General features: G+C 39.5%; 1 protein-coding gene across 1 annotated transcript; it reads left to right on the top strand.

Moving 5' to 3' along the window:
* Positions 1-2,553: 2,553 nt before the first annotated feature.
* Positions 2,554-17,514, top strand: LOC129362311 (uncharacterized protein KIAA0040). Its single transcript, XM_055033772.1, is given in 4 exon segments — positions 2,554-3,085; positions 7,930-8,040; positions 15,071-15,736; positions 15,739-17,514. Coding segments are annotated over 2 exon segments (366 nt in total). The 5' UTR covers positions 2,554-3,085; positions 7,930-8,040; positions 15,071-15,660; the 3' UTR covers positions 16,029-17,514.
* The last annotated feature ends 8,169 nt before the right edge of the window (positions 17,515-25,683 follow it).

The following is a 25,683-nucleotide window of genomic DNA, read 5'->3' as shown; positions in this document are numbered from 1 at the left end:
TAATGAAACCAACCTAAGCTTCTGTGCCATTATTTCTTGTGGATTGTTTGGCTCAAAAGCAGACCTGAGGAGCGTTAAACATAGACCTACAGTGAAAGATGTTGGTAGCAGCATAATGCTTTGGGGTTACCTAACTCAATTTTTTCTATACAGATGAAATAATGAACCAGTTGTTGACCCAAAACTTTTAAGGCTTTACAACAAAGGCAAAGGAGTTAGGCAACATTAAAAAGCCAGGATGTGGCAATCTGATGAACTCCTAGTAAAAACAAAAAACAAATATGGCTTTAAAAATATAGAAATTTGAACATCCATCATTTGTCGTTTCAGGGTTAATACAAAAAGAAAGTCAAGTGTGCTGCTAAAGTGTGTTTTAATTGCATATTTTTTGCAAAAGCCTAGACATTTAACTTTTTACATAGCATTACAACAATTAACATACAGAAATAATTTAGTCTGCAACGCAAAATGGGCCTTGATAATTTGACAAAACACAACAGTTGTGCCAGATTTGATTGACAGTTCCTATTAAAGTGAGAGGCACCGGGGAATCCCAGATGTGGTAGCACTTTACTCTAGCGATTGCTCGCTCTACAATGATCCGCAGCTGAGCAATGGTCTGTCTCTTCCTTGATGAACTGACCAGGACGCCTAAATGGTGGAATGATGAGTTTGGCTCCAACTTCATGAAGGAGGTCTTGAATGAGGAAGCCTTCATCTGCCATGACTTCATCTCCCAGCTCAAGCAGAGGAAAGATTCCACTGACCTTTGTTATTTCTTTGTCGGAGATGCAGCCTGTGTACAACGCTGAAATAAATGTTATCAACCCACAGGGAGCAACTCCAATCAGCCCTTTCAGTGGTGTGGTTCTTGTAGGCAGAGAACGTTTCAGACTGCAAGGTGAGGGATGATGGCATTTCCAGAGCAACTTCTGTTGCATCTAATCTAACAATGAAGAGGTAGTTGGCCCAGGTGATGGTCACTCGGCTGACAGTAGCTATGCTGACTTGAAACATGTCAGCAATGAGCTGCTCCTTCATGCCCACTGCTAGCCTGAATGAGTACATCAGGAACTCATCAATCAGAGGCATGCAGCGGGCAGGGCTGGCTTCACATGCTTCCTCTCCAAGTTTCTGTGCTCTGGTCCAGTACACCAGGCGTGATGCAGAGGGTGCAATGGACTCACAGAAGATCCGGAACACACATTCAGATGGAAATTTGGTGTAGAACCGCATCTAGTCATCAGAGGCACAGTAGCGGCTAAAAGTGTGGCAGACAAATCCACTTTTTGAAGTCTGGCCTCCAACTTCGTAATATAATCCAGAGCTTCATCAAGTGCACCTGTAAAACCACAAAATAAAATAGCAAAACATACGGTTAGCAATAAGTTTTAATTATATATTTGAAACATTACTTCTGTGAAGATCAATACATGTGAGTCGGTGCATGTATGTATATAGCCATTGACTTAATCTCTCCACAAAATACATAACCACATAATCTCATAATTTCATTATTATGTGATCATAATAATATTATTATTATAGTAACAGTTATATTTTACTGAAATTATCTTACATATATACAATATACTATCTTTTACCTGCGGGTGGATGTGCCGTGTAGTAGCATCTTCAGCCTGGCTAGCTTTCTGAGAGAGTACAAACTGCCGTTTTTTGGCCCTATCGAAAGCAGACTCTCTCATTGCCGGTGCAGTGAAGTTATTCCAGGCAAACAGGGAAGGAACAGCTCCACTTCTAAGGCGGCTGGTGGTGGATCCGCTAACAAAATCATCCGGTGTGAAGTGGCGGCTACATACGAAAGTGCTCCCCGTCTTTATGCAAAAGTCCGGACCTTCATCTCTTCGGATCGCCTGGATCCACTGCCTCCGTTGGTCCGGGTCCGTGGGGAACGCATGATATGACAGATAAAGCTGTTTTCTTGCCCCACATGAACAACCAGGGACTGAACGAAAACAACTGCGCTGAGACTGAGCCATTTTCCAAACCTTTTAATGCTAACGCTATAGCCACCGGAAGTTGTCCAACCCCACATCCGTTTTATAAAACCCGAAAAAGTGAACCCCGCGCATGCGCACAACCACCCCGGCCCCGCGCATGCGCACAACTGTCCCGCCCCCGCGCATGCGCACAACGGCCCCACCCCCGCGCACAACCACCCCGCCCCCGCGCATGCGCACAACTGCCGGGCCTTGCGCATGCGCACAAACACGCTTTCCCCGCGCATGCGCACAACCTCCCGGGTCTCGCGCATGCGCACAACCGCCCTTTTCCGCGCATGCGCACAACCGCCCCGGCTTTGCCTTCCGGTGGATGTGCTGTGTAGTCAAGGTCCGCAATAGCATCTTCAGCCTTGCTAGCTTTCTGAGAGAGTACAAACTGCCGTTTCTTGGCCCTATCGAAAGCAGACTCTCTCATTGCCGGTGCAGTAAAGTTATTCCAGGCAAACAGGGAAGGAACAGCTCCACTTCTAAGGCGGCTGGTGGTGGATCCGCTGACAAAATCCTCCGGTGTGAAGTGGCGGCTACATACGGAAGTGCTCCCCGTCTTTATGCAAAAGTCCGGACCTTCATCTCTTCGGATCGCCTGGATCCACTGCCTCCGTTGGTCCGGGTCCGTGGGGAACGCATGATTTGACAGATAAGGCTGGGAAGTGAACGAAAACAACTGCGCCGAGACTGAGCCATTTTCCTAGCCTTTTAATGCTGACGCTATAGCCGCCGGAAGTTGTCCAACACCACATCCTCTTTCAAACCCGAAAGAGTGAAAAAGGTCTATTACTTACGCAACCTTACCACTTCTTATCAACAGCGAATTTTCCAGGACTCCTGTTTGTTGTTTTCTGGAAGAAGCTAACTAGCCAATTGTGTGTGGTTGCTAGGTAAAAATAACAAACATTTGGCCAATCAGCATCGCTAAAATCAATGTCTCTAGTGTGCCCTGTCATTGTAGACGCCCGGTAAGTTCTGTGTTCCTATGGTAATAAAGTTGAAAATGGCGGTAATGGCAGCAGAGGGAATCTTAAGTCCCCACCTTGATGACACTGCGGAGGATTTTACAGATGGTCGGTAAGCTACAGCTTCTGTTGCTCAGTGTGTGTGCTTTATTAGTTTTAGTAACCATATTGCTCTTTTTTACTTTTCTGATAATCGGCTGCACAACATTGCTGTGTTTTTTTATGCTTATGTTGCTCAATTAGCATAAAGCTAATGCTACTCTGGATTACTGGTAACGTTAATTTTGCTTTGAGTTTATGTTTATAAAGCTAGTATTGACATGATGTGTGATGGGTCAGATGGCCATTCTGATGTGATGCTGTACAGGGAGGCGCCTGCTTGATGACTCACTTATTTGAACATATCTCTTATATTTTGTTGAGTGCCTTATTTTCAGATAAATCCAGGTTTTGTTTGGTGTTGTGGTTTGCAGCAGAACCTTAAGGTTTGGAGTATTTGTTTGGCATATACTCTGGTAAGAAAGTAGGGATCTGAGAGGAAAAAATTAGGATGTGTTTTGTGTTATTTTGGTTTTGCATAAAAACTCAAATTACAGATACAATAGAGCAGCAAATGACTTATTTGTCTTTGCAGCAGTTTTTCTTTCTTTTCTGAAAGGATACAGTCAACATAATGTCTGATGTCAGTCAGTGCAGTTATTTTAGCATAAGTTAACAATGACTGTATTTAAGTAGTTTTGCAACCTAATTGGACCAAATTATGATGCAGTTTCTGAAGAAAACACTGGCAATTCTGATGATGAATAGAACATCGTTTGGAAATGGTGTTTTATGACTAAAGTCTAGCTGGTCAAAAACCTCCAGAGTCTAAATAGAAAATTCAATATAATATGTATAAATCTAATCCAAAATGTAATTATTCATGTGCCTGACTAAAAAGATCAATAATACAGAACTAATTTTGGAAAATTAGATTTTTGTGCAAATGCATGAACAGCTTCTTATATTTAGCTCTGCATGGTTAAAGAAGCAGGGCTCATTTCTTTTATGTAAATCATTCTCTTGATTTATTCCATCATTTTTCTTTTTTGCTTTTCATCAGCAAAAAGCACACCAGTTCAGTTCTATCCATCTGGTAAAATATCCTCATCTCTGGACAGCACTGAACACAGAACTGGCCGTGATGTGAGGCTGATGAAAAGCGGCGTTGTGGCCCACCCGCAGCCCCCTGTGCTCTCCCTGAGTCTCTTACATCTCGCTGAGCCCAGAAAGTTAACAGGCCCTGGCAGTCATCTGAATAAGAGGGAGGTGCAGCCCAGATTTCCCAGTTAGGCTCTCGCTGTGATGGAGCTGTAAACACTGGGGCATAATTGGGTGACCGGCCGATGAGCAGTTTGATTTTTATCAGACGTTTATTGATGCTGAGAGTGCCGTGAGTTGGAATGGGAAAGCATGAGGGCCTCTCGTAAATCACAGAAACAAGGGAGACATGAAGATTTGCCCATTGACAACTTCAGTGAGGCTGAAAGTGAGGTTAGGATTGGCATGATGGTTAAATTTATGCTATGTTTATGCTTTAAGAGGGATCTGTTTTCTTATTGTTATTATGGTTTTATTCCAAATGAAACACTGGTAATTAAAGTTGTCAGCATATTTGAATAAGTAAGATCGAAGAGCATGTAGAGCTCCTGTTGGCCCCATGTGGTTTTTATGGTTACCTTTAATTAAAATTCCTGACAAACACTCATAGTAATTTCTATGAAACACTTATATTTTGTAAGTGTTTTTGCGAGTTTTTTACTTTCTGCTGCTAGATTTAGACGAACTAAAAGGCTAAAGCTATCTCTAAAAGTCTCACACTATGGTCTCACTTGAATAAGCTGACCTATAAGTCTAAACGTGAGCTTTTGACTACGTGCTTAGATGTAGAGCTTGACTACATAAGAAAAGAATGAAAGAAATACATCTGTCCATGCATCATTTTTAGACGATTTAAGAAAGTGATGCTTTTTTCTTCATGATTTACTTTTTCAACCTCTCATACCATCTTCCTCACGCTTAACAATGCTCCACCAAGATATACATTAGATGAGAATAAATACATACATTTTGCATGAGAGCTGGATAAGTCATTGTAGTAGAAAGCTGCTGGAAGGGAGTTAATATAATAAGGACATATTTATTTAAATATTGTAAGGCATTGCATTCTTTATGTCAAGATAGTTTTCATCCAGTGGCAGTATTGTTACAAAGTATTCATCCCTCTTCAACCTTTTCCCATTTTGTCACAGTACATCCACAAACCTCAGCAAATTTTGTTGGGATTTTACATGACAGATGAGTCTTTTGTCTGAAATGTTGCTATTGCAAGAAAGTTGCTGAGTTGTCAACTGTGCGGTGACCATTGTCTACTCCAAACATGCAAACATAACTTTGTGAACCAGTGTATCAGTCAAACCTTTTTGACAGGAGGACAGAAGACGACAGTGGTTAGTGTTCAGACCTTTGCTGAGGTAAGATCGGCTTCACATGTAAGTATCGGTTGGTCAGGGTTAAGATCTTTTGAGTAGAGCATCTGACCACATCCGTGTTTGTCATATCTGCTACAGGGCATGTAGCAACCTGCTAGAGAAGACGTCTTATAAGTTTGTTTCAAAAATGGCATCATCTTTCCTCCGCTAAATAAAATAAGATTTGTGGAGTGTATGGCAAAAAGTTATTACAGCATTTTTTTTTTTCACCTGAGCTGTCAATCGCTGAAGTTTTTCGGGAATCACCACAGACCTGTTTGCTGATTTTCTTATTAATGCTCTTTTTGCCTAGCCTGCCAGCAGCTTAGGTAGTAGGCCATATGTAGCTTTGCAATTGTGGCTAACTCTTCTAATTTTTAGACTTTAGATTGGACAATAATCTTTTGAATGTTGTTTGGGATTTTGCTTTATAGCTTAACCCTTGTTTCTGACCTCTGTGGTGTGGTCCTTGGTCTGCATACTTCTGTTTTTTAACAAACTTTTGAAGTTTTCATAGTAGATGTTATCAAAATACTTAAAGAAATCACACAAGTGATATCTACTTTCAACATCATATTCTCAATATTAGTGAGCCTGGTGATTTAAGTCTCATATTGTAAGTTAAGTTGTTTACTTACAATATGAGATTTGTACGCTTAAGTTGTTTAACAAGAAAAGCTGATATGGCTTTTTGAGCTCCATGAACTTTAAAGATGATGGAGCTGCCTCTATTATATCTAGAAGCAGCTGGTTGCACTGAGTTGTACTTTGGATGCCAGAATGCCTGAATATACATGTGCATACCACATTTTGTATAAGTCTGTAACAATAAAGGTTTTGGTTGTCATTACAAAACGTAATGTAATGATAGCATTTAGGCTCAGGGGTATATTGAAAGGCACTAGATTAATCCGTTCTTTAAAAGAGGACAAGTTCAAGTTGATTTTCTGAACTAGAAGGCTGCACTTTTCTCTGCATTTAAAGTATTTTGTGCAATTTGCTTGTTAAATACAGTGTTGAAACAAAAAACTGTGTGAACAGTTGTAAAACTAATTATTTTATGTAGAGAGAACTTTGACCAGGCAGTGTATCTTCACAAAAACTTTGCATTTACTTTCATTATTTTTTTTAACCAATTTCTATAACCTAAACATGACCCTACCCCTACAGCTAACCATTATCAGTACATAGTTAACCCTACATCTAATCTAACTCCTGACCTCAAAAACAACACTTCCTTTATATTAAGCTCTGGCTTTTGGAACCCAAAAGGTACAGGTCCTCACAACTTTGAAAAAAAAAGGACTGTACAAGACAAAAAATGTTAAACACAAACCCACTCAAAAGAAACAAAACAGGGAAGTGCATTCATGACATAGTTTATTGTTGTGTGACCACATAAGGTCATTTTGTGGTTTCTGTTTTTTTTTTTTTTTCAGACCGGCTATCTGCCTTCTCAGAAACATGAGCCAGAGTCTGTTTTCAAGTGATGAAGGAAGAACAGTAATACAGGGCAAACATGTTGCCTTTCTGAATGCACACAGAATAGCTTGTCTGCTGCATTTTGGTTAGTCTTTTTTTCCATAAGTCTGAATATCCTTGGAAACCCCAAACATCAACATCTTAACAGTGTGACTCTACAATCCCACAAGACATTATTTTCCTGCTTCCCTGTCTGGAAATGGCAGACAAGCAATGAGGAACTTGAAAGGTCTTTGTTGATTGATGGTCAGCCTTTGCTGAAGAAAAATACTTTCCACTCCTCAAGTGGATTGCATCTCTCTGTTTATTTATGTAGTTGAGTTGCCAGAGTATAGGATCAAGTCTAAGAAAGCTGCATTTGTCATATGAGAACTATGTTGAGATTCTTATGTAATAAAATGCTTAAATAGCAGTCTGACGTCATGTGCAACAAGGAGCCCCTTATGAAAACCTTTAGTTTACATACCAGCTAATAGCTGGATCATGCAGCACAAGAACCAATTCCTTATAAAGCAAAAACATGCGTTTTCTCGTTGTGTTACCTGGATTCAAACGTTTTGCATGGCTGAGTCACTCTTCAGGTCTGTCCCTGAGGAGACTTTATTGGCAGAGCTATTCCTGGACACTTGTCAGATCCCACCACAACCTCATTTTAGTCACTTTTCATTAGCGCTCACATACAAGAACTCACAGAAGCACACACTGCTGGATCCTTTCTGGCTCAAGTTAGTGTGTCAGAGCCAGACGGTCGCTGTGATCGGTACTGCTCTCTTACATGGCCCAGTAATTCCTTAAGCCTTTAGTTAATGCTCCTGGTAATGTCACATCTACTTTTTGCCGTTGCTATCATGCTTGTCTGACCAGTGATCCAACATAAGCTCAGTGGTCTTTCCTGTAATTTGTTCAGCCATAGACTTGTGTTGGATAAAAGGATGTATTATTTGAGCCTTTCCCTCCTAGGTGAAACCCACTGTGGAAAACCAGATGGCAGCTACACCCATTATAGTGCCAGGTCAAAGCAGTATGAAGTGAGAGTAACGTTTCACGGAGGAAATGGGACATATACAAGAGGTCAGTGCAGTAAAAATTGAAAACGCAGTGTTCCTGAAAGTAAGAAAATGTATGGAGGGCTTATTTTATAGGTGTAATACTGTTTCTATCAAATAAGTGGCAAAATATTGTAAAATATATCCCCCTGTGATACATTTATCCAGTAACTCATTCTTACTGCCGAAAGCAACCGAGTAGCATCTAACATCCAGAACTTTCAGAATCAAATATTCAAATATCTTTACTAGATTAAATCGCTGTCCATGCATACAGGATGATTTTAACACACGAGTTTCCGAAGCTGCAAATGGGATGTACACGTATAAATCATTTTCATTTAAAGTACCCTAAAGATGAATTTCCATCAGGGGAAATGTTGCTTTGCCGAGACCATTAATCAACCTTTTCTCTATATGACTGGACACACTCAAGCCTTAACAGCTGTTGGGCTGAGCCTTTTTCACTGACTGGCAGTGAATACACTGCCAGTCAGTCAGCACCCTCTGGGCTCATACTGCGCATTACAGTGTGTTTGTGTGTGAATGGCTGAGAGTCAGACACACCTGCAAGATGTGGTGAGACTTGCCTCATCAAATCTCTTAAAGCCATGCCCTGCAGACACAGAGGAGCACACTGAAAGTTCAGTCAGTTAGTTGATCAGGAAGTAGGCTATGTGTTGTTTTTTTTGTTTTTTCTTTTTTGTTTATCAGAAGTGCTACAGACAGTACATTATCGCACGGTCGCAGCTGTGCTGTGATCATGCTTCACACTTTATTTGAAGTAAACAAAGAAACTATTTGTTAAAGAAACTGTAAATAGTTAAACTGTGTAGCCTGAAGATACTTCTTGCAAAACTATTCAAACTTCTGCAACTTTTTTTCACATTTTGTTGCATTGCAGCTGTAAACTTTAATTTATGTAACTGGAATTGAATGTGAAACAATTTAATTCCAACAACTATGCAAAGTGGAGCATTTTGGTAAAGGGTAAAGCTTTTTCATGTCTTTTATTTTTATTTTGTTTTAGATCAAATCCCAAAAGTATAGGGCACATTTTTTATTTCTCACCCATACATTAATACTCTGTAGAACTATTTTTCTCATTTAACATAGTGTGTTCAGTGTCTTTTCCAGCTTTGCACATAAGGATTCCAAAAGACAGAAAATTATTTATTTTTATTTTTTTACAAATTAGCATAGCATCAGTCAGACAGGATGCAGCCCACAGGATTCTCAAATATATGTAGAAGCTTCTTCCACATGTCCGCTGTACTCTACTACATGGCTTGTCTTACAAGTAAATAGAAGTGAAGGTTTGTGCTTTCTAATTCAAACAGAAATATAGAAACATTCAAACAGCATAAACACTTTTACACCATACAGGCTGACACAATGCCGTTTTTAAGTTCACTCAGGCTCACGTTGTACATTATGTGAGCAGATTTACAGTTCATAAGTCAGTACACTGAAGCTCAAAGGCTTTTCCTTGGAGGAGAGATGAACCCCTCCGTGTCCCTTTCTTACTTGAATACAAAATCCTATTTTGCTTGACTGAGCTAAGAGAGAGCTTTGACCATAGTGCCACAGGCAGAAAGTCAAGGTTTGTGAGTATACACACTTCACGTAACATGTCTGGCTTTCATCCGACTCTTTCACCTGCTGTTGTTCTTAGTAGCATGACAATTTTCATTTCCCTTTTTTATTCCCGATTTGGGAATTAGAAATGGGTGGACTCTTGTTTTGTTATTATGCAACATGTCTCCACCTTTCCTGCAACATATCCTGCTGTTGCCAGGTCTTCATGTCAGGTAATGTAATGCAGAAGGGGAAGTTTATTTCTATCTACTTCCATAGATAACTTTTGTGCTTGAAAATATAAGACTCTTCATGAATTTGCTTCAACTTTCTGCCTTTCTGGCTGATGTCACTCGGTGCTTGTTGTGTGGGGAAAGTATGGCAACCGCAAGAATCCAGCACCGTGCAGGAAACATAACCATAGACAGAGGGCCCATTCTTACACAAAGTGGGCTGGGACCAAAACACACACACTCACAGAAAGAGAGGAGGAGGAGGAGTACGGAAAACACGGGGTAAGAAGAGAGCGAAACAGGAACAGAAAGTGAAGACTTGTCAAGATGTTTGGGTAAGGGGATCCAGAACTGATCAGAACACAGCAGAAGCCAGATGCCACACTGAAAGGAACAAAAGTCTGAGCAGCTGACTGGATTAGACAGGAGGGGTGACCTGACCTGCTGCCACACAAGTGCCTGCGGGGTAAGGTGCTGCTTTCAAGCACTTCTTGAATGCTTGTAGCTTCTCTAAAACAGTTCGACATGATGTATTTGAGTTTGTGAGATGACTTTACGGAAAGCTGTTGTTTCTAACTCCAGACTCTGTTAACAAAAGCTGTTGTTTTGACTGTGGTTAGACACAGCAGGATGTCTGACAGGTTGCAACAATGTGCTGATGAGTTTTTTCCTCCCTTTGAATTCTCCAGTATGTCAGTAACAGAGCCTTTTTGGGCTTTTTAAACAAAGGCTCCCAATAAAATGAAGCTTGAACTGAAATATTTAACTTCCGATGCTTCAGTATATATTTAGCTATTTACGAAGAATGAGAGCTTCCTTTACTTCTCATTTCTCAAATGTCCTCAGTCTCACTCATTTCACTCAGCTAGGATCAAGTTGTCTCAAACCGGAAGTGTAATGGCTCTGCGTAATATTACTTCAGAATACCTGAGAAAAATAATTGTTTTTTTTGTTTTTAGTTGACTCATGTCCTCTGGTAGGAAATACTTTATTTTGTAGTTTACTTGAAATCAAATATTTACATATGTAGACCTTATAAAAATATCAAACTAAAATCTTTATGTTAAACTACTAAAATTACATCTAGTTGCTGAATGCCAGATAATTTATTTATTTATTTTTACTTTCCACAAATTTGAAAATCCTTTAGTATTTGGTAGAACTGTTATGAAATAGTTTGCACTAATTTTGACTCAACTCCTCCTCACAGAACTGGTGTGAGTCAGGTTTGTAGACTGTCTTGCTTGTACAAACCTTTTCAGCTTTAACTACAATAAGTGAAACTGGGCTTGGGGCTTTGTGATTGACTTGGTTGAAGAAGAATTTTATCTGACATCTTGAAATGTTGCTTTAGTATTTTCAGGTGTTGTTCTTTTCTTTTGAAAGATGAGCTTCTACTTTGTGAAGCTCACATGTCCCTCCTGGGAAACACCCCTTTAGGGTGATCTTGCCGCCCTAATTCTTTCTCCATTAGATGGGTGTCCTTAATGTCTTTTGGAGACATTACTCCAAAATATTATGTTGCTTTTGAAGTCTTCTTCCTCTCTGAGTTTCCTTTAATTCTTTTATTAAGACAGGACTTAATAATGGCACTATGTAACAAGGTTCAGAACCTCATAAAAATCATTACATCATCTTATTGGCTTTTCTAATTTGTTTAAGAATATAGTAGTTTCAGTATGTGTAACGTGGAAAATTTGAAGAAAGAAATAAATTATTATTACATTGGTAATATATAGAATTATGGTAGTACTTTGTGACAGCAAACAGGCTAGGTTTTATTGGTTATAATGTCAACAGTGAGGACAATTTCTCAATTAAAGAGCAAAATGCCCAAGCTCTCCGTACTTATCATTGGTGAATAAAGAGGGATCTGCTCTGACTGTGCGCTCAAGGGCAAATCATTAAAGATTCCTACAATGCCTTCTGTCACTGCTTTGCCTTTTAGGTCACATATGCTCCTTAAAAAGCAGCAGAGGGCCATGTCAATGCAATCAAAACATTTTTCTCAGCCCCTTCCTGGCTTTGTGTGTCTCAGAAATGGTCTTTTCCTGTGTATCAGTTGCTCAAGGAGAGCACGGTGTCATGAGAAAGTGAAGAGGCCACTTAAAGCCAAGAAAGGCATCTCAGCAAGATAACTGAAAGACGTGGTGTGATATGCTTAAAGGCCAGAGTTGATTTTCAAGTCTGAATATTTTTGCTTAAATTTGTGCTTCCATAACGTCACAAAATGAACCTCAGATAAGACTGTCGTTCTCACTGCTAGTGGCCTTGGTTATCCAAGTCCAAGCATGTAACAGTGTAAGCAGTTTAAAAAAAGCCTAACTGCGAATAGAGCATAACAGTTATCTTTTCACAGAAACAAAACTATCTGTTTTCTTTTAATCTTTGATTGTCCCTCCTGACGGTGTTAGTGCAGTGACCTTTTTTTTTTTTTCCGGGTAAACAACTGATGACTGATATGCATTCCGTTCTCTGTTTTTACCCAATGATTCATTATTTGCTGTCTTTGTTATGTGACCAGACTAAACCAACACCTCCCCTAATTTGTGGCTTTGTCTCTCCCACAAACACAAGGCTCTGAAACTTTGACTTGTCATGTTTTGAATGAGAGTAAGATTCAAAGCACACGAATGTGCTGCAGTTCTACAAGATCCATCACAACATGTACCAGCAGCCAATTATCTTAAAAGATGAAGCAAAGGCAAAAGCAGCGCCCACGTGTAGGGATTTTATACGCCAAAAATTAGCGCAAGTTATTTCCATTCACTGCTGTCATTAGTAAGTTGAGTTCTTAATACAAAAAATTCCAGAATTGCATACATGCAGAGCTTCCAGGTTCTTAATTAAAGGTCAATAGTGAAGTACTTTTAGTCCAGAAACCTGTGGAATCATAAGATGTTAACAGGAAGTGCTGATGTGGTTTTTCTGAAGTATTTCTCAGAAATGAGATCATTAGAACACAAATGGTGATCTGCATGTTAGGTCACACATGCTCCCTAAAACTTCATCTGTTAATTACTTTTAGTTGTGAAATTATTTATTTAATGATAGCAACAGAAGTTGGACTTGACTAGATAAACTGTTGGGAAAACAAAGAGAAATACAATTCTAAAAGACACTTTTGATCCAAACTTATGGATTCTTGAAACTGTAAGACGAGTTGATCACAAGGCTTTTTTTTTTTAAAGGTCAAACTAAGTTTTAATTCAAGGTGCAAGAATCTGGATGAAGTGTGACAGTCAGAATTCAGTTTTCTTGAGAGAAAATGCAAATTTACTACAGCTAATAATGGTATGGGAATCCAAGTCACATGTGTCCCTTAAAAGGGAACTTGCCCCTTTCAGTCTGTGCACTCATCTAGATACATAAACCAAATTTTGGCAAACATAAATGTGCACATAATCAGTAAAAACATGTGTTCAGTTGATTTGAAATAAGAGGTCGCTCCAAAATAACTGCAACCAATCTATTGTTTTCCTTTTGAGTTCTCCTCTGGTTTATTTAGACACTTTAAGCGAGTGACTTCCTGTTGAGTACATGAACTCGGGTTTGTGGGGGAAGGTTAGTGGCTCTCTGCGGATAAACTTATTTCACGAGGCGCAATGCACGGTGACACCAAAGCCAAATCTATTTGCTCTCCTCTTGCAGGTGCATCATCGTCTCTCTCCGTTTCGCTCGCTCTCTCTATCAGAAGCAAGTTAATGTGAGGTGAAAATCTTCTCCCCTTCCTGCAGCCAGAATGCAAATACTGTTGAAAGCGACAGAGCATCTAAAAGAGAACACTTGAGTGAAATGATGTTTGAAACCATTTAAAAAAACAATTTAAAACAGAAATGTTGCCTCAAGGGGTTCAGACTCAAACAGTTTCATTACAAAGAGGAGCAGTTTGGTTTCTGTGCCGAGTTTAATTTTGGACATCCAAAGCAGAAAGTTCATTTTAAATAGCTGCTTAATAAGTTAAACAGGTTAAATGGAAGTACGGTATTTTGAGCTGCAAAGGGAGCCATTGTTGTTGTACGGCTGAGGAAAAGAACCCGCCCATTTCAGATAATCAAACGAGTTTCAAAATCACTTAGTGATCTTCTGATTAATATCAGAGGGGAAAAAAAGACTTTCAAACCATCAATATCCTGTGGAAAAAAAATAAAAAATTCTCCCTAACCTGAAGCTCTTTGTAGACAATGTCCATCAATAATTTGCAATGATTGGCAGTCTTTCTTTTGTGAAGAAATTGCAGACCACTCTTTGCTGTCAAATTATTTTTATTCAGCCAGAAGGATGGCCTTTGTCTGTTATGTGTTTGTTTTCTTCCAAAATGCTCTTTTTCTGACTTGTAAAAGTTTTTTTTTCTCTTTTGTCTTGTAGTAGATCGAGCTTTATCTCAGGATAGCTTCCCACTTTTGGTGTTAATAGATATATTTCTCATCTGATGTTGCATTTGGATAAATCAGGGCATCACATGTTGCTTTTTGGGATGGTTTGTCACTTCATGCTTCAAACAGACGGGTTTGGTTTAACTGATTTTTTGATTGCAGCTTTTATAGTAATCAGACCACAGTTAGGCCAGTGAAACTGAACCAATGAAACGTGGTAAATCATACTTTCAAAGAGATGCGGATATATTGTTATGTAGGAAAAGTATTTTTTCTTTAAATAAGCATCATCATAAAATGGAAATTTTCTGCATGCACTGAGGGTATTTCAAATGCTTATGAGGCAAATAAAAAAGCTAAAATAGAAGAAATCTGTAACAAAGCAAGAACTTTTCACAGCACTATACATTCAGTAAAGTCTACCTTAAGAGGTCTCACTCTGGCCTTTCTGCCCTCCCTTTCCTACTTTCCTCTGACACTCTGTCACACTCTCCATCTCAGCGGGACTCTTAGGAAGATTGGTTACCTCTGTCTCCCTCTCGCCTTCCCTGAGACGCAATCTCCCCTCGATTTTGTCCTCCCTTTTTCCGCCTTGCCTCCGTCTTCTCTCAGCGGGACCCTTGAAGGGATCTGCCCTGAATCCTGAATGACTTCTCTGCAAATTTAATGAAAGAAAAGCTGAACCGAAAAAAATATATATTCTAAGCTGACATTGACAAGAGGAAGGAGAGCAGGAGTGGAGATGTTGAAAGGCAGAAAGATGGATTGGAGTCAGGAAAAGCCAAAGAGGGTAGAAAGATAAGCCCTGTCTGCCTGAAAGCAAAGTTCTGTCTGTGTTAATTTTACTTTTCTTCTGTTTGTTTCGCAGCTTCAACAATTCAGCAGCGTGACAAAACCAAGCCGAAAGCTAAAGGGCAAGAGGACTTGAGAAAACAATTAGAGGAATGCTGACCTGCATAAACAAACTCAGCTTAACATTTTTTTCCCCCCTCCCGATTAAATCACAACAACGAGGCAATTTCAAGAAAAGACACTCCTGTAAACAAGCAGTGTTTTGGTCTTTATAAGAGCAAAACAGACACGTTCCAACAGCATCCGTACAGAGGGACAGAACAGCGCAAGTTTGGACAGATTCGTCACATAGAGCTGAGCCTCGGGGTAACTATCTCATCTGGGATCTACAGGAAGAATGAGGAGCATGTGAAGTTCATTGTCAAGTCACTGGAAATCTTTGTGCTGATGGCTGATGAACTCACTTGTGCTCAGAGAGTTAAATGAGTTATCAATCAGCTTTTAAAGTTGAAGTCACTCACTCGGATGAACAGCGCAAGTCGGTTATTTCTGGTGTGCCGGCAGCATTTCCTTTTCATCGCAATATAGACCTCTAGTCTCCCTAAAGCTTATTAAAACGTTTCTGGGAGTCCAACTCAAGCAACTGAGCTCTGCAGGCCAAACGTTATGGAAGGGAAGTTTCATAGTGCTCAGGATTTTTTCAGCTGGCTGTGGACCTTTGCTGTGGACAAACACAACCAGGGGTCTACAACACCGTCTGCCTGGTCGTCCTGCTGACGCTTCCTCTGCTCGTCTTCCTCACCACTGTGGTGGTGTGCTGCCACTGCTGCTGCTGTTGCCCTGATAGGTGCTGCTGCTGCTGCCCTGATAGCAGCTGCTGCTGCTGCTGCTTTACAGGCTCTTTGAGGATGAAAAACAGTTCATCCAACAGCGAGGACTTGTGGATATCCGTGAGGACTGAACCGATGACTCCTGATGGGGTCGCTATAGGAGGTAGCGACTTTGTTTTGAGCATTTCCAGTATCCAGAATTAACGCACTGGTGCCGATCAGTCATTGAAAAGATGCAAAACTGGATGTGGATATCGTTCAAATAAAAAGAACTTTGTATTGTCGTGGGCATAGACATGGCTGAGACAAGTTTGTTTTTGTATATAAATACTTGTCACTTTGTATTCACATGATGCTGTGTGTTCTGGTTTTATGACAGTGTTTACAACATTTTTATGAGCTTTTTTAGTGTGTGGTACATAAAGACGAAATATGCAGACTCAAATATATCTATATATATATATATATATATATATATATATATATATATATATATATATATAGATATATATATAGATATATATATATATATATAAATGCAAGTGTGTGCGATGTGTGTGTCAGGTAGAGAGGCCTAGAGTTATTGGGAGAACTTTGTTCTTAGAGCTCCCATGTGAAATTCAATGCATCCATATTTGGGAGAGGGAGCAAAGGAAATGTTTGCTCACTGCTCAAACAGCTGTACTGGCACCTATTTTCCAGAGAGCAGACTGAAAAACAGCAGTGATATTCAGCCTTTATTTTATTTTATTTTTTAAAAACAATTATTGTTCAATCAAAGATATGTTTGTCCAGAGATTGGAATCATGGACAGGGTTCTCACATTAACGGAAGATGAAGAATAGAGGCAGTTTGTTAAGCAGTCACAAGAAAACAAATTGAAATCATTTGTTTTTAGAAACTCAGCAGTGTGTGTATCGTGGCTCGTTTTGGATTTGAAGCACCGGGAAAATAAAATGTCATTTCAAGATATAGAAAAATAATTATTCACCGGCTTGGTTTTTGATTGACGTGTGTTTCAGTGCACTGCAACTTAACAATAGTGAATGCAAGCCACTACTTCAGTGCAAAAGTAAATATGTTTTGTGAGTTTGATGCCAGATTCAGGGCAGATCAAACAGTTGCTCTTGGATAGAAAACCTTACAGAAGGACTTTGGAATTTAGACAGAAGGTGATAGAAATAATAAAAAAAAAAAAAGCTATTCAGCTACTAGACATTATTACCACACCTGTGTGTACAAGTTATGTATGGACAATTAGAATCTAGTTTTATGAAAATTGCTAAGCAATATTTTGTTTTACTATTTTCTGAGTTCTCTCAACTGTTGTGTGTCTATATATAAATATGGTACACAAGTGTTTACACTTGTTTACATGTAAAGTAAACAAGTTTGATGAGCAGTTAGTTTTGTTGCATATCTGAAATACAAAAAATTGAAACTTTATTGAAATTGTATCCGATTTCACCACATTTTCTATTAATTTTAGCAACTTCCTCAAAGTTGCTAAGCAGACGTCTGTCTGCAGCGTCATCATCTTTATTCATTAGCTTACTCCGAGTTGGAGGCCAGCTCCTCTCATTACAGCTCAGACAGACAATATCCCATGTGGCGAGCAGAGATGTCTCTCCTGCTTAATTTTTGCTGTATACATAAATCCTGTAAAACAAATAAATAAATTAAAGCCTCAGTACGAATGTTTAATGTCCAGTGAAAATCAGTGCATCAGAAGGCATCTGCAGTTTGTGTTTGTCAGAGAAAATGTCTTTGAAGTTTGCAGAGTCAGTTTGCATTATTTGCATCCTTAACTGTGGAAGACTTTTTGAGGCAGATTTGTGACAATCACAGACAAGCTGTTCTATTTCCTGCCTTAGTGTAGATATGAAAATGTCTTTTTGCCATCTTTTCTATTTGCACACGGCTTATTTCACTTCAGCATTCAGTTATAGGCAATAACAAAGCCAAAGGCTATACATGTTTGTGCCAAGTTATTCAAAGAATAGCAATCATTTCAATAATTTTATTTGTTATACATATTCCATTTAAATCGCAACTTATCAAGTTTCTGTATTTTTAAAGTCACTGAAATAAATGTCTTATTAAGTTTCCAGGTTAATTTTGCATCACCTACAAATAACAATGAGGGAAATGACATAAAATGAACCACCATTAAATTTTCTTTTCTATTTCACTTGATCAGACAAAATAGACCTATAAAGATGTTTTTATTATCTGCTAAAAATGGCCATTAAGTTTTCTGAGGGCCAATGAGTTTTGACGTTTTCAGCTAGTCTAAACATGCAAGACATTTTTTTTGTTTGTTTATTTGTTTAAAAAACGCTGACTTTATTGGTTTTCTTTTAATTATACACTTGGCTAGATTTTATTGTTGTTCTGAATCCATAATTTATTGAGGCTTGCACAACGATCCAGCACGAAGAGGAAGCAGGCAGGGAGAAATATTATAATTTTCTCACTTTCTGTTCAACCTTGAGGAGCGGGATATTAAAGTTTGAACACAAAGCAATTTCGGTTGTGTCTACACTGATATCTTCATACTGACAGCTTAGACAATATTAAGAAAAAAAAATACATTTATCCGTGTATGTCATGGAAAGTAAAACTCAAGATCATTTTTACCAAGTGTCATCATGAATCGCCAAAAGTGAAAAATTTCTTTCTTACAGGATTTTGCTGCTTCATACTGTTGTCGTTATTAAAATTAGTTGTTTTTTTATTATTATTATTATTTTATTGACCCGCTTGGGTCAATAAATGATCCCAATATACGTTGTATACTGGATAAGATGATGTCAATGTCAACTTAGGTTCCTTTGTCCTTTCATCATTTTCTGTTCACCCTCATCCCTATGGGGTCGGGAGGTGCAGGTGCCTATATCCAGCTATGTTCTGGGCGAGAACATCTCCAGCCAACACAGAAACAGACAAGACAAACAACCATGCACACACACACACTCACACCTAGGGAGAATTTAGAGAGACCAATTTACCTAACAGTCATGTTTTTGGACTGTGGGAGGAAGCCGGAGTACCTGGAGAGAACTCACGTATGCAGGAGAACATGCAAACTCAGTGCAGAAAGACCCCGGGCCAGGAATCGAACCCAGAACCTTCTTGCTGCAAGGAAACAGTGCTACCAACTGCGCCACTGTGCAGTCGCTTTCATCCTTTTAGTAATAATAATAAAAAAAAAACTTCAGTCAGGTTGATTTTATAGCTTCGTCCACAAAGTTCTTTGAAAATCAACATTTCAAATTAAGTATAGTTTCATTAGAGGTTTATATTAGAAGAACAGGCAATAAGCAGCAAATAGTTTATGCAATTTCATTTTTTTTTTTACATATTTGTTAAAGCTGCCAGCATGTTGTGACAGGAGACAGATAATCCATGACCAGATGAATCTCCTCCACATCCTCCCTGAGCTGCTAATCCTGTCTGAAGAAATGCACCGACCCAAACAAAAGCAACCAGAGACAAGAGGAGGGTCTTAGCGCTGTCATTCATCCTCATGCACTAGTTGCTCAATGTACTAATGGGGGAGAAACTTCTTACCGTTCCAGAAAAAAACTGTTCTGCCATCATTTGGGGCCATCCTAACTAGCCTGAACTTTCACAACAGGCTCTGCTGGTTGAAGCTTAGCAGAGAGCAAGTGGAGGAAGGGGAGAAAAGACCAGCATTAAGTGGAGGTTGATTGACAATGCTAAGTCCCGCCTCCTGGTTCTGATTGGTTGTTTCAGGGGAGCACTGGGAAAAGGAAGAGGAGTGTGATGTTTTTCACAGATTATCTATTTTGTACCTTATTTTTATCACATAGTGACAGTTTCAACAAATATGTAAAAATAAATAAATATTATTTTTATGTTTTTTTTTTTTTTTTTTCCAACGTTACAAATTGTAGCTTAAGCCCAAACAAGAAAAAATCTACATGGTCAAACAAAATTACAAATATTATTTTGTATTAAAAGCGTAAGTCTCTGCACAATTTCCAGCAAAGAGTAACTAAATCAGGTGCTTCAGCGCTAAATGACATCAAATCTCAGAATTGAGCTGGATTAATTTTCAGTTTGTTTTACGCAAACCTTAGATAGACTTGTTTCGAGATTACTGGTGTCTTCATCAGATAAAAAAAGCAAACACAGCAATAAGCCAAAGGGAAACAACCTAAAGCAAGTAACAAAAATCATTGGAGACATGATAAGGTCACATTACAGACCAAATAAGACCCAATCAGGGTGGGGCTCATCACAGTGCATTTCTGAACAGCCAGACGGCAGATCATCCAAAGAGGTGCCGTTGCTTACTATGCCTGGATGATTCTGTGAAATTGGGGTCAAACAGATCTCTTGCTGAGGCACAGTTGACTTATAATCTAAACTCTACATAAAATGCTTAATGAAATTTAACGAGTTAATCAGAAACCTCTCTCTTCTGTGGTTCTTTTTTTTTTTCTCCACACCACAGAGCACATTTTTAACACTCCCTTGTTTCCTAACCAAGGTCTTGCAAAACACGTCAAAGTGAACCTTGAGGGAAGTGTTGACCTGAATGGCACAGGGGGACAAATGGCTTATGTATGTCAGCAAACTCATATTGTCCTCTGTATATATTTAGACACACAGAAATAGGGAAGAAGAGAAGAGGAAATCGACCAGCTCTTCCCACTTTCTGTTTGTTCTTGCACTGAGCAAAGCTCTTGCCTCTTAAAGCAATGGTAGAAACCAATCTCCTTAAAGTAATTTGCTGCCACTGTCTCAGACGGCCACTTGCATCACTGAGCCCTTGTGAGACATTTCATTCCCAAGCTGAAATAAAATACAACGGCAGAAACGGTTGTCACATTTTATGCATCCGCCTTCTCAGAGTCTGATGGATTCTGATGAGTAAACCGTAAACAACATTATCCTTTCACATTCTTCTTTGGCTATTGTTTTTGGAACAACGCTGCAAAACTCCTGTCTTGTTTGATCAAGTCATATCTTTTGTCTAAATCTTTTTGTCTTTAAGTGATTTGGTGTGCTTCTTGTATCCTTTAGCGATGTAAAGTGGTTCTTGCTAAGACAGCCAATGCAATACGGTGAATTGAGAAATAGTTTCGAGACCAGACGGTGAACAGTCATCAGTTCCAGCAAGGGCAGTTACTTAACTCCTCTATGATGAAAGTGCTCTGTACTTTGGAAATTGTGGTTCTATTTTTAAAGGCAATCGACTAAAACGTGGTCTACACAATTACGCAATTTAGAAGATCAAACTGCATTTAAAACAAGTGTGAACCTTGAAACTTTGTGCTTATGACCAGTATCCATGTTGGAGCTTTGGTGCCCTTGACAAGATGATGGTCTAACCCCCTGAGAATGAAGGTGTAGCCAGTTTATTGGCACAGTAAAAATATACTTTTAGAGCAACCATGTATCAACCGGTGTGCTCAATATTTCTTCAGTGAACCTGTTCAGGACAGTTGATTGTAAATAAGATTTACCTGTTTGCTGAATGCAGCCAACCGACAACTGGATGTGTTTAACTTGGCCAGTTATTTAATTGAGAATGTGGATAAAGCCGAGTGGATTGCATTTCTATAGTTAGACAGCAGTTACAGTTGTGATCCTTGGCATAAAAAAACATCAGAGCTGCAATATGTTACATCTGATGAGCACAGATAAGCTGAGTAACCAGGAGACGTTCAAACCAAGCGACAGTTAGAGTACCTTTGTCCTGCACCAGCAATAAATACCAGGTCCAATATTTAATATAGAAATATTTATGTCAACTACATTCAGAAAAATTTTATGATAAATGGAGCTAAAATAATGTTCTTTACCTTTTTATTCAAAATTTTCCTACCCTATTCTGTTAACACTAGGAATGAGCTTTATCTTGAGCTTCATCTTGTGAAGTGTGAAATATCTTGGCCATGAAGAATTGTTATAGTTTTTATTTTGCCGAATGTGCTTCGTCGGGGAAATGGTTCTGACTTTGGTTGTATTCGAGATGGAAAAGAGGTGAGCTCCCCATGAGCGCCATATGTAGAAAAGCTAATGCTGCGCAAAGTTCAGAGAAAATCTTGACCAATCATTTATGTAAGCCTAAAACCACGACACTCCACCAAAAGGCAGATGCACCCAAATCTTTCCGAGAGTTTGGATTTGTCCCACAGCAAAATAAAATAATGACAAATGAATCTATCTCCGATTTAAAACACACACACACACAGACCACACGGGATAAAAAGTGAAAAATGAATAAAAGCTGTGTTAAATAGTTTCTTCTAGAACAACTCCTGAGCCTTTGCCCACATCCAAGCCTTACAGAGGAGCTGCAACTACACAATGCAACATAAGCCTGAAATGAGATTGAGAAAAAGGCAAGGAACTCGTTAAGAAAGATTTATTTTGTGACACTACAGTGAAAAAGCATTATAATGTCAGTTTGAAAACATGATTAGTAAAGAAGACATTAATCTGGATCTGATTTGAAAATGTTCAGCGATTCTAATCAGTTACAAAATTTTAAAATGAAAAACTTTGCAGCATCAAAAAATGCATAAAGTTCAGCAACTTCAAATCCATTCTGGCAGGAGGGTTTTTCAAGATGGCGGCTTGAAGGACGGTCGGGGCCGAGGGGTGCTGGCGCTTATTCTACTTATTTCTCCAGTTTATACCCTGCAAGCAGCGTTAAGGTAGTCTCTTGTCGCTTGCTAAGTTTGTCATGAATATTAGTGATTATTTTTCAAGGCCATCTGAGAACATGCCACGAAGGAAAAACACCGTGACGGAGGCGACAAAGGAACTGAGCGGAGAAGCTAATGAAGCTACCGGTGGTTTGGCTAGCGAAAAGGTTAGCGACTCTGAGAGAATGGACCCGGCTCTTCAGGAGGTGATTCGTGCGGTAACCGAAAACCTTACAAAAGTTTTCGAAGAAAAATTAAGTAGTCAGCTTGATCCGATCTCGAGATTTATGCATGACTACCGTGAGCAGCTTCAAGAACACGAGAAGCGTATCTCAGAGACAGAATCCCGCATCTCCACTCTGGAAGACGAAACGGCTCCTATCGTCAACAAGCTGAAGTCCCTGGAGAAACAGGTGAAAGAGCTCACGGATCATGTGGACGACATGGAAAATAGGGGCAGGAGACGAAACATACGTATAATTGGGCTCCGAGAGTCTGCGGAATACGCGGAAGGGAACGACCCCGCTTTATTCTTTGAGAAGTGGCTCCCAAAAGCGTTAAACATCCGAACGGAGACCGGGAAGCTAAAAGTGGATAGAGCTCACCGCACCGGAGGTCCAATTCCCGCTGCTGACCAAAGGCCACGACCAGTCCTGATCAGGCTGCACAACTACCGCGACAAGAAGAGGATCATGCGGGCGTCTTTGGAAAAGGGCAAGAATGGGCAACCCCTGGAGCACGACGGTGCCTCCGTGATGATCTTTCAGGACTTCTCGGCGGCTGTTGCACAGAAGCGCAAAAGCTTTGATGGCGTCAAGAAGCGTCTGAAAACTGCGGGTGCCAACTACAGGCTCCTTTACCCCGCCCGGCTTAAAGTCACTCATCGCGGAACTACAAGGATGTATCAGGACCCAGCTGAAGTTGAACGATACCTGGAAAAGCTTGGAAAAGTTTGAATAAGCCCTGCTGTCAGCGCCACGGGACATATAGGTACTTCTCCTTGCTGTTTAATATGATTATGTGAACTTAAACTATTGGGGTGAACAGTTTTCCCATGCAGGGACATTATGGTTGCTGTCATATGTTACTTTTTGTAAAATGGGTAAATAATAAGTCATACTATCCAGGCGCCGGCCCCACCCACCCCCTTTTTTTTCTCTTTCTCTTTTTTGTTTCTTTAGAGTTAGCTAGACACGTGACTGTCTGTTGCCGGAAAACCTGCACACTTGCACTTCACCATTTGGAGGAGAAATAGTGTATTTGTTTTGCCAATGTTAGGCGATGTTTGTTGGCAGTTAGTTCTACTGCTTGTTATATGTTTTTCCAGCTCTTTTGGGATGTGGAGGGAGGGAAGAGGGGGGGGGAAAAAAAATGTCCGATTTCAGCATACTTAAGAAAGACATTATGTCAGAGCTCATGTGCCTTTTGCATGTAACTGACTGCTATTATGTCTGTACTTAATATTTGTACATGGAATGTTAATGGTATTCACACACCTCTTAAACGGAGAAAGGTCCTAACTTATCTTGAAAGGGAACATGTTCACATAGCTTTGCTACAAGAAACCCATATGGATGCCAAAGAACATGCAAAATTACAACAGGGTCCTTTCAATCAGGCCTTCTTTTCCTCCTTTACATCTAGAAGTAGAGGTGTTATCATTCTGATCCGGAAAAATGTACCATTTAAATTTATAGATTGCATAAAAGACACTGGTGGGAGGTATATTATTGTGAAAGGTATTTTGTTTGGGGAGGAGATTGCCTTTATGAATGTATACTTTCCCCCTGGTCAGCCAGGTACATTTCTAATGTCTGCTTTTACAAAACTTGTGGATCTGAATATTAAGAATACGATTGTGGGTGGAGATTTTAACTGTCATCTCTCCCCCCTGGTGGATAAATCCCCTGTTGGTAAATGTCGTACCTCACCTCAAGCTAAAATGGTTTCGACTCTGTGTGAGGAGTTGGCCTATGTAGATGTGTGGAGGACGCAACATATAGCAGATAAAGAATTTACATTTTTCTCTAAAGTACATTCTTGTTATACAAGAATTGATTATTTTTTGTTCCCAGGCAGTTCTTGCCATCAGTCATTTCTAGTTCAATCGGCAACATAATAATATCAGACCATGCGCCTGTGTATATTAAATGTAACATTGGAACTGGGGCCAGGCGAACAAGACGGTGGTACTTTGACTCTTCCATTTTATATGATGAAAAATTTAGAACCTACTTTGCAGCGGAATTCAAACACTTTCTTTCAGTCAATGCATCTTCTACTGATGATCCATCTTTACTGTGGGAGACCTCCAAAGCTTACTGCAGAGGCCTCATTACTACTTATACAAATGGCAAAAGATGCAGGCAAGCAGAACAAAGACTTATTCTGGACTCTAAATTGAAATCAGCTGAGCAAGCCTATCAGATCAGACCTACCCTGGCGAAACTTAAAGAGATTCAGACTCTCCGCTCAGCGCTGGACTGCCTACTAACAAATGAAGCGGAAAAAAAAATTAGATTTGCTAAACAAAAACTATATGAACACGGTGACAAGCCTGGGAAATATTTGTCATACCTGATCAAAAAGAAATCGGACTCCCAAAATATTGCATTCATTAATGACAGGAATGGCAAACAGCTCTTTGATTCAAATGGTATTAATAACACTTTCAAATGTTTTTACGAGAACCTTTATAAATCCCAGGTCTCTAGTGACACTACAGAGTTGATGAACACCTTTTTTTCCAACTTCAACCTTCCTTGTCTGACAGAAATTCAAAAGTCAACGTTAGATAGCCCTATAACCATTGAAGAAGTCAGGGAGGCCATTAAAGGTCTGCAGTCTGGTAAAGCGGCAGGGCCTGACTTTCTTACTGTAGAATTTTACAAAGAGTTCGCTACCCTCCTAGTCGAACCACTGCTGCACATGTTTAACGACTCTTTCCAAAAGGGTCACTTGCCCATGTCCTTGAGGGAAGCCAATATATCCTTAATACTTAAAAGGAACAAACCACCGGAAGATTGTGCCTCATACAGGCCAATTTCCTTATTAAATGTGGACTTAAAGATCCTTTCAAAAATATTAGCAAGACGTTTGGAGACTTTACTCCCAACACTTATCAATGAGGATCAAACTGGCTTTATTAAGGGACGTAGTTCATTCAATAACAT

This window comes from Poeciliopsis prolifica, unplaced genomic scaffold, assembly GCF_027474105.1.
Source record: "Poeciliopsis prolifica strain line A6 unplaced genomic scaffold, Auburn_PproV2 SCAFFOLD008, whole genome shotgun sequence".
Classification (NCBI taxonomy): Eukaryota; Metazoa; Chordata; class Actinopteri; order Cyprinodontiformes; family Poeciliidae; genus Poeciliopsis; species Poeciliopsis prolifica.
The sequence above is the reverse complement of the archived record's forward strand: the minus strand, read 5'-3'. Positions and strand labels throughout refer to the sequence as shown.